At 46.4% G+C, this 10,134-nt stretch overlaps 1 protein-coding gene across 1 annotated transcript in view; it reads right to left on the bottom strand.

Annotated features, from left to right (window-relative positions):
* Positions 1-5,228: 5,228 nt before the first annotated feature.
* Positions 5,229-10,134, bottom strand: part of LOC104626530 (protoheme IX farnesyltransferase, mitochondrial-like) — a gene marked incomplete at its 5' end in the record, with an annotated part of 32,300 nt that continues 27,394 nt past the window's right edge. The window contains one exon of the mRNA XM_010294473.1: positions 5,229-5,953. Coding sequence (XP_010292775.1) covers positions 5,511-5,953 — 443 coding nt within the window. The remainder of the gene's footprint in view (positions 5,954-10,134) is intronic.

Genomic DNA, 10,134 nt, shown 5'->3' with positions numbered 1-10,134 from the left:
CAGGGACTCAGGGAAACACACGGTGCCTTCCCAGAACGGATAAATGCACCAACCTGAACCCGCACGAGCCCGCTGCCAAATCGTCAGTTCTCGCTCCAAGGCCTGGAGGTGCCAGAACTGGTTAGGAGCGGTAGGAAAAACGTCTCCACATTGTGGGAAAACAGCTCGTTTTGCCAACCTTGTTCTGTGAAACAGTTGAACTGTGCCTTTTTGAAACACTGGAAACTAAAGCCCAGCCCGAGGCACTGACCCAGGCTGGAAAATCTTCAGTGCAAACAGTTAAAAGTCTGGAAGCAGAAAAGCAGAGGTGACGGAAAGCGTACAAGGCAGAGCTGATGAGAGATGTTCCTGCCAGCTCTTTTAAACACATGTATTTCTGATGGCGGTCTCAATGGCTTTGGGACACTGGACACATGCTGTGCTCAAAAGACCTCCTTTTCTTTGGGTCAGGGAGCATCTGGCTGCTCTGGGCCTGACAGCAGCCTTTCGGAGGCACGGGCATCCTTGCGACATGGCAATCCAGACTAACGCAAGCTCTGACAGAGCACAGCAACTCTCTTGTGTTCAAGAAGTAACCCCAGCTCAGTCAACAGAAGGGTTTGGAAGGCAGCTCCAAAGCTTGCTAAACTTTGTGTCAAAACCCTAAAAGTCTGTAGTACATTTATTTCAGAGGGGACTAAAAACCATTGATGGGAACCACCCAGCAAGTCACAGTCTGAGGGACTCTCATGGAGGAGGGTCCTTGCCAATGACACTTCTGACCGCACAAGCTGGGAGATGATGAACTTTAGTGGTCAAACACTGGCACAGGCTGCCCAGGGAGGCGGTGGAGTCACCGTCACTGGAAGTGTTCAAAAAATGTGTGAATGTGGCACTTCGGGACATGGTTTAGTGGGCTTGGTGGTGTTGGGTTGACGGTTGGACTTGATGATCTTAAAGGTCTTTTCCAACCTTAATGATTCTGTGATTCTGTGAACGTTGAAACCAGACTCTGGCTTGTCTTTGGTGGGGCCAAGTGCTGGACAGGCACCTACGGGGGACAAGCCCTGCCCTGCGGGACTGTCCTTCTCCATGACAGGGAGAAGAAGTAGCAGCACCAAGAGGAGAACAACTGACCCAAGGCCACGCTGCCAGCGTGGGTGGCATCCTGCATCCCACAAGCCTTCGCCGGGGCTGGCTCTTCGCCTGGTTAAGAAATACCATGACTAGAAAGGCCATCAGGGACAGCCTGCAACACAGCTTCCACTGTTACCACCTCCAGCAGAGCTGCTCGATAGGAAAACAGTGCTGATATTTCTGTTTTAAAAGCAAAGTGTTCTGTAGACAGCCTGTATTTCCAAGGGAAAAGGGAGCATCTAATCACCTCTGGAGAGCACCCAGGACAACACGCTTTCTATCAGTAATGATAATGATTTTTAATAGTATCACTCTGTTTCCATTCCTACTCTCATGGGATCATCGGAACTGAAAAGGACGCGTGTGTTTTGTGTAAGCGTTGAAACGCCGTGGCCTGGCTGAGTGGGAAACGCTGCGGGAGCCAGGAGAGTGTGAATGTGTTACTCTGCTGGGGCAGATTATATTGGAGATGGATACAGGAAGAGAGAAAAAAACCACCCCATGGGGGAAACCAGACGGGAAAGAGCTGTGTGTGCAGGGATTGGGTTTCCTCATTCACGCTGGAACAAAGCGCAGAGCCCCACCATCGGCCTGGCTTGCTGGGACGCCCGTCACGCCGAGGTACCGCCGGCGGGTTCACGCAGGCGCCGGGGGCTCCTCGCCAATGCAGGAGCTTGGGGCAGGTCGGCGTGGCGTGGCTGCGCTCCCCGCGCTGCCCTGCGAGGCAAGGCTCATGCCGAGGTGAAGCAATTTGCTGAAGGTCAGAGCACAGAGGGGACGCGGCGGCGATCGAACCAGTAGCCATCGCTCTCTTTACAGGATCACACGGAATAACGGGTAAGGGGCTGACAAAACCACCAGCTGTTTACTCGTCCAACAAGGCGAAACATCATCATCCCTATTTTACAGACGGAGTGCATTTCTTCAACAGAGATCTGGAAAGAATGAAGACCTCCTGAGCCTTAGGACTACTGTTTTTATCTGCAGAACCTCACAAAAGGTTTAAAGTCCAAACAGACTGAAACCAGGCACTGGCTCATGCCCCTCTGAGCTTCGGTACAGGATTCTGGCGGTGCAGAGTGGCCCGCTGTAACAGCAACACCTAGATGGGACCCCTCCTCTACCAGCAGAGCCAGGGGTTGGAGCGACATGGCACATTGCTGCTGGTTTTTTCACTACCACATAAATAACAGCTGTTCTCCAGGAGGGCCAATTCATGGGGAGATCCTGAGGAACCAGGATAGCGGGATGACAAACAACCTATATTCAAATTCTCCAAGTGGGACAAGGAAAAAGGCACTGCAATTCTACGTAGAAGCCGCCGCTTCAGATTCAAGGAGCCGTGCAAAGCCTGACGCTTGCACGGCCCAGGACTGAGATGCAGGAAGCCCAAGTTTAACTCCCGGTGCTGCCTTGGCTGTGCAAAGCGATCACAGCAAGGGACTCTCGCGCACCTTGCCTGCCTCCCTCCCTGCAGAATTTAAGCAGCAACATCAGCAGTGCTGGCGTGGGGATGGCCGACATTAATCCTCCATGTAGGGTCACGGGGACCACAAACGCTCTTGGATGAGGGCAGACAGGTCAGTGCTTTTTTCATTGCCATAGTGGCACCAGAAATATTGAAAAGGACACCTGAGAGCACCTACTGTACTCTCCGCCTGTAACCAGGATTTTGATTTGGCAATGTTTTTATTTTCAAAGTACATGAAACAGCAAAAATTCCTAAAGGCAGTAAAATGACAGCAGATGGCTTCATCCGTATTTGATACATGGCCATTATGGAGCACAGCAGAGAACACCTTCTAAGCGAAAAAAGCCTTTCTTTTTTTTAAAAAAAGCGTATTTCTTACCTTTAAATCCTAGATCCACTCACTCTGGAAATATGCTCTCTCTCCAGGCCAGACTGACTGGGTGTGGAGAAGTTGGTGCAACTCTGTGACCTGCATTTTGCAGACACTCGATGATTATAAAGCTCCTGTCTGGCCCTAAAACCTGTGAATGTTACACATTTTGGCCCAAGAAACGAAGATGACTGCTCTTCAAAACCGAACCACAGGCATCTCCTTGGGACCTTTAATCAAAACTGAGTTTGTCAGGACAGCACCCCATACTTGCAGGCCATCCTGAAGCCCGGCTCTATAATGACTTAGGAGAAAACCACAACCCTCCTGCTTCAGCACCACCTTCTGCCTCTGGGAGCAAAACCTGTGGTTTTTGTGAGCCATCTGCTCCTTTCAGGTTCCTCTCCTAGTTCAAGGTTGACCAAATTCTTTGGGTTTGCACAAACCCTTTCCACTCACATGCAACTTACTTGCAGTGTGCTTTTTGCACAATAAACCCGTCTTTCACAAGCTGTCCTTGCTCTTGCAGTGATCAAGAATATTGTTGCTGCAAGAAATGCCACAAAACTATCAAATACCTTTGCAATTAACTGAACAGTACCGGAGTTTCAATCATAAATAAGTGTATTGTTTAAAACAGATTTTGAGCATTCATCTCTGTTTTTGTACAGTATGCACTTTATTGCAGAGAAGACTGGAGGCATTTTGAAAACAAATTCAGGAGTTGCACAGTTTCCAGACATTTCTATGAAGTGTTGCTCACAGTAACTCGAGTACAACGGAGTCCGTCAGACAAACAGTAAGAGGGAACTCAACCCTGTCATCTGCAATCACTTGAGAGAGTCAAAAAATCTTGCAACCGATTATTTAAGAGCCGTGTAAAACAGGTGGCTCTGCTCCCGCGAGCGCCTCCGCCAGCAGAACAGAGGCTAACCGTGTCACTCCTGATTTACACCGGTGTAACAGAGACCAGAAGTTGGGCTTTTATCATGAAAGCAGCCAGTGAAGATTTTATGTCAGCGTGATATGCACGTGGTGGCAGATTTGTGACGTTCCCTGAAAGGCTTTATTCGGGATCAGATTAGAGACAGCGTCTCCCGTTTCAGGTATTCCTGTATCTTTGGATTGATGCACAACCCTGCTGCCCAGTCCCTCTCCACATGGGAAAGAAACCTTGGCGTGAAAACATATCAAGTCATAACAGGCACTAACTACCACAATAAACTGTAACACAGTCTCTGTCTGCCCTGGAAGCTGCTGTGTTTGGAAGCATCCCAGCGGGTCGCAGCCAGCCCCAGGTAGGCTGAGGGTTAGCCACAGCCCCGCACTGGGATCACAAGCACATTAGACTGTGGCTAGAAATGTTCTTCAGCATATCAATTAACAAAGATAATGCATTTTCCTAGTGGTACCATCCACAATAATTGCTTTTGAAGACACTAGCAGGATCAGCAATTTGAACATTATAGTATTAGATAGAAATCCCCAACTTTTTTTTCTGTAAAATGTGTTTCCTTATCGATTACATACCCCAAAACTGAGGCTTTCTCTCTAAGCCACCACGGTGTGATATTAAATATAGTTCAAATTCTTGATGCAAGTCCAGAGCTCGTCCGAGGACACTGAGACTGAATGGGCTTGGCACAAGACACATTAGCATAGAAAAGCCTTAAAACTACCAGACTTTGAGATCTGGTTCTCACCTCCTACTCCTTTTCAAAGCTTCGCTGACATAAATGGTAATAGCATTTTTTACCAGCTGAAGATCTGACACACAGGGCTCAAACTCTAATGTTGTAAAACCACATGGCAGTCAGCAATTCCCCGTGATGGATGTACAGCAGAATGGCTCAGAGTGTGTTCAAGATGTATGCTACAGAAGAGCTGTTCATCTGGAGGTTTGTCTTACGTTTAAATGCTGATGTGTAGTGTGCCGAAAGACAGTTTTCTTTACTCCTTTAGCATTGTGCCAGCTGTATGAAAGCTAAAAATCTACTGGGGCGAATGGGAACCTTGGGAAAAGCAACTGATTGAAAAAAGCCTCAGAATCTGAGGGCTTCTGTGTAATACCAGCGCGGGGATGGCACGGATCGAGACAAGAAGAGTTCACCCAACCCACCATGTGCCTCAAAGCTTAATTTGGAAAGGATGCTGGGGGAGCAGGGGTGATAAGTCATTCATTTGTCACTTCCTGACGGCTTCGCCAAGGCTGCCAGCGCTGGCGGTTAGTAAGTGTGCGCGTGTGACCGGCTAACTGAAAACCTATCCACGAGATGAGAGACCACGACTCACGGAGACTTTGGAAGGCCATCCCAAAGCGACGTGCTTCTGACACAGGCTAAACTGTAATCCGTGATGAGTGCACGGGCCTGAGGCCCACGAATGGTTTAAGGTCTCGTGTCTATTCCCTTTCAGAAGAAAACAGAAAGTTATCGCATGAAGTGGTCGCTAGGCACAAATGATTCTTCTTCAAACAGACCCCCACAGGCTTCCCCCTTGCAATTACTAAAACATACTACCTGATGTGTCATGAGGGCAACAAGTAACTGACATTTAAGGCAATCTAATTTCCATAGCCCTCCCATGATTTCCACTGAGCAGCTCGCCTTTGTCTTCCTTCTCTAGGAGCGATTTCTTGCACGTGAACATGACAAGCAGCAGCATTGGCAAATGCCACAGGCTGCAGAAGAAGAGCTTCCTGGAGCTGCTGCGGTCTGCATCCCTGTAGAACCGAAAGCCGAGGTAGGAGATGTAGAGGTTGATAGGGAGCGAAATGACGGGGAAAGTCCACGTGGTGATGTCGAGAACAGGAGCCACCGCTGAGAGTCCAATTAAGGCCAAGCAGTGACGCAGAGCCACCCGCCTGCACAGCCCCGGGTGGGTGACGGACATCATACAGTACCCTCCTCGGGAGTAATCTTCCCGCAGACCCCAGCTCAGGGCGTTGAAGTGAGGGAACTGCCAGGAATAGAGGATTCCTCCTAACAGTAATGCACCTGCAGTGGGAGAGAGAGAAGGAAACACGTGTTAGAGGGGCCACTGCACGAAGTGCTGCATAAAGACCTCAGCAGATATGGGCTGTATTTGCAGAAGTGCAGCGCTAGGAACCTGCTACACTGCTCTGTGCAGAAGACAAGGCATGCTCTGTAAGATAAGGCACGCTCTGTTTTTAATGGCATTTACATAGGTTTGCACATGGTGATTCTTCTGTTTTTGGAGCACTTAATTCGAAAAGCATTTCAACAAGTCACTTCCTCCTAAGGAAACATTGCTAATTGGTTTCTGCACCAATTCAGTCTCTGCCTGAGGGAAGATTGATGGAAATGTAGCAAAGTTGGGCAAGAGACTGTTTTCCATCGAGCCTCCAGCTTCCACTCCTGGATTCCCGAGTTGGTGTGTCCAGAGGAGAAAAAAAGCCGGTGGGCAGAGCAGAGTGTCACGTTGACCAGGAACAGGGAGCCCTGCTCAACGACAGCAGAAGAGGAGGATAAGCTGTGCTCGCCAGAGGACTGGGAAAATACCAGCACCCTGGCAGCCTGGAGCACGGCTGAGCTTTGTGTTTGCCCATTGCGTGAAGGGAGGGAATTGCTCACGGCACGTGAGCGCCGGGATCACGGACCTCGGGCAGGCGGCAGAACTGGCAGAAGCTGCTAATGAGGTGACAGAAGATGGAGAACTTTTTACTCCTTCAAAGCAACTGTAGGAACTTCTAAGTAGTTTGATCAAGCAACTCTATTCACACCAATTAGCTACTTTTACATTTAAAATGGAGCTATGGAAGCAGCATGTTTTCCACAGCTATCCTCGGGACGCGGTACAGAGCTTATCGAGGCAGAAGCAGCTTATATGCTGATTTCAGTGAGCTTCAAGGAGGCCCTCAGACTAAACTCCCTTCACTAATTTTGACTGAAGACACAAAAAATCCCCCAAGGCTGTTGCACATTATGAGCATTCCTGGATTTTCCTTTTGTTTCCCCAGCTCCCAAACACTCCGCTCCGGCATTAACACTTTCTTTGCATCTCCCTGCCTCCATCAGCTCATTCTCTATGGAAACTATTTCTCAGTTGGAGCCATGAGTCTATCATTTTCTTAACGACTTGATAGAAACAGAGGCAGCAGCACTTATCTGCACGTAGGTTAATGTATTTAAATTCTTTCCCAAACACTCACTTCTTGCCCAGCGACTGCTCGGGCTCTAACAAAGACCAAGTCACTCTCTCCTTTGAACTGCTTCGTAGTTCACGTCTTCTGCCTGTCCTGGCTGCATGTTCCTTAGGGCTCTGCACATCTAGTTCTTGTCTTAAACACCATACACTGGTGTTGTCATGCAAATAATAACCTAAGTTTGCAAAAGAGCCTTTTTTTTTTTTTCTCCTACCTTATCAACCAGTGCAGGAATGGCCCATTAGACTTCAGGCAGGTTTCCAGTTGCTTGTAAGATCCAGTAGTGTTATAAAGGACCTGTCACATTGCTTTTTAAAATGAGTAACAAATACTCCAGGAGGTGAGTACCTGCCTCTGAAAGTTGATTACATGAAGGATGGAGACAGACGCTCAGATGTTGGGCATGCAGCTTTCAGAACAACATTGCCTGCTACGAATTACAAGTGATTTCCTGGACTATGGCCCCAAACTTCTGCAAATCCTGCCATTCAATCCTACTAAAATTGACTTTCAGGGTGCAGATGCTTAGCACCTTCTCTAAACTAGAACTTTTTAAGATGCTTGAAAATGGTGCACCCCAAAATTGCCAATAGTTTCAGAAAACCGTGGCAACAAAAGTAATCTTGGCCCTAACAAAATAGGATTTGATTTAGTTCTGCTGAAACCTAAGGGAATAGCTCTAGTGAAATAAACCTTAATCAAGGAGCAGTACTCCCTACACCAGGAGAAACGATGGGGAAAATGTTCTTGTAATAAGTCATTCTTTAGCTTTTTCTATTCTTGTAAAACATATTACCGGAGGCAAGATCCTGAATGCGATAAACCTGAGAGAGGAATATTTTTCAAGTTTCACATCTGAAGGGCTTTCGAGACACTAGCTTGTCATTTTTTCAGAACTTAGGGAAAGGTAAGCTGCAATTATCCATCAGCTGAGGAAACTCAAGTGGATGGAGCCAGGGCCAGGACTCGGAGGCAGAGGCTGTCCCTGCTTCCCACGGCTACGGACCAGCCAGCTTTTCATCTGGCATGTGCTGCGTCCCTGTGTTTCAGCTGTAACACGGGCTTTGCTTATTCAATTGTTCAAACGTTGTGTGCAGCCAAGCTCAAAACACACCCTAAACCTCAAACACACAAAAACCTTTAACAGTTCTCTAACTATAACACCATTAAAAAAAAAAAAAGTACTCTGGAGAACTTTTAAACACAAACAGACCAACTAAACTACTTGAGGCTGGATTCCCATTTACAAAGCCCTGGTTTTTACATGCAAGCCTTTGGAATTTAATTACGTTGATTACATTACAACCATTGGGATAATTGATATTTTACAGAGAAGCTGAACAGTAAAACAATTTAATAGCCCATTATGAGGATTTTAACTGACCTGATCTTTTTGTTATTTTCCCATGTGCCTTGGACATCCTGTAATTTCCTCTGCCCAGGCTAAGACTGTCAGGTTGTCAGATTTTTAAGTGTCACGTAAGAGTGATGACTTGCCAAGCACAGCACATAGTACAGTACAATTCAGCATCAAATGAGCCCACAGTAGGAATCCTGTCAAGCCCAGAGCAGACACTGTAACACTCATTAATTACTAGACGAATGTTAACTATGTCATAATTAGGACAGCAGTGTTTTTAAGCAATGTTACAGCAAGACTAACTCTGGAGAATTACCTGGTTCAAAATAGTGCAGAGTCTACTCTGCTGCTTACGCGCAGTTCCCAACAGTTTGGGAACGCACTTTAATCACTGCAAATCTCCTTTTTCTCTACAGAGTTTATAATTAAGTGAAGACCAGACAAGGTCGTTCACAACCGTAACATGCGGAGCTGGCACGGAGTTTGTAAAAGCAAAGCCAGCCGTCGGAGCAGAGCCGACGCGCTCGCTTGGGCGGTGGGAGACAGCCTGCTCCCGGGGACACCGCAGCCCTCAGGCTCCTTGGCGGCACACGGAAAACCCGAGCGCAGGCAGGCTGATACAAATTTCGCATTAGATCTCTCAGTTTTTCCACCAGTGTTTATAAATTGCAAGACCACAAGTACCCGGCTCGTGGATATCCCCTTTTTGGCCAAATTTTTAATAGCTGCAAGTTTAGTGCATTTATGACCACTTCCAAACTCTTCACTTTGCCAAGTGTGAGAGCCTGAGACAGCTGTGAGCAGACACTTATAAATCCTGGTAACTTGGCAGATGAGTCCTGTTTGATTTTGGAAAAAAAAAATAAAATTAAGTCTATTTAGGCAAACAGGATCCAGGTCTCCAGTATACTTTTACTCTTGTGTGAAAAATAGGTATAAAAAGTTTTCTTGTTGAGTTCCTATTGTTTAATCACTGTGTACTAGCTTAAACCACCTCAAAAGTTACAGGATTGCAGAGAACCAGGTAGGTCCTATAGCACCCACAGAGTTTATGATAAATAACAGGTTTTACCGTTCATCACAAATTTTAAGGTTAAGCTTTTATTTCTTTTCTTAAATTCTTTTATAAGTATTTAAATAGTAATATAACTTCTTTTTAATAAACAAGAACAAGCTGAGATTTTTATTTTATTTTAATATCTGAGATAAAGCCAAAATGTCAACTGGCATTGAAGAAGGTAGAAAATGGTTCTTTCTTTCTGTAAATATATTTTTATCTAGTGAAATACTGAAGCTTTATAAATTGCACTTTTCCTAAAACAAACAAGACACTAAATTCCACAGTCATTCCAAAACTGCTTGGCAAGACGTTTTAAGGTTCAACAAATTTGGGTAAGACTTGGAAATAATTGTGAGGTGAGACTTCCAAAAGCAACTAGTGATTCTGGGCTTGCAAACCACAGTAGCTGACAGTCTAATTTTCAGAATTACAAGAGCAAGAAGCACGTCCCCCTGAATTTATGCTCTTCATGGTGTCAAGAAGGCCACGTGGTACCTCTAAACTTTGATTAAAATTTCACGTTTTATTCCTTTTGAAGCAATTTATGGACCTCATTTGCTGGATGGTCCAAATCTCAGGTGCAGAAGCAATG

This window comes from Phaethon lepturus, unplaced genomic scaffold (assembly GCF_000687285.1).
Source record: "Phaethon lepturus isolate BGI_N335 unplaced genomic scaffold, ASM68728v1 scaffold20219, whole genome shotgun sequence".
Lineage (NCBI taxonomy): Eukaryota > Metazoa > Chordata > Aves > Phaethontiformes > Phaethontidae > Phaethon > Phaethon lepturus.
Note: the sequence above shows the minus strand (reverse complement) of the source record. Positions and strands in the feature narration are given on the sequence as shown.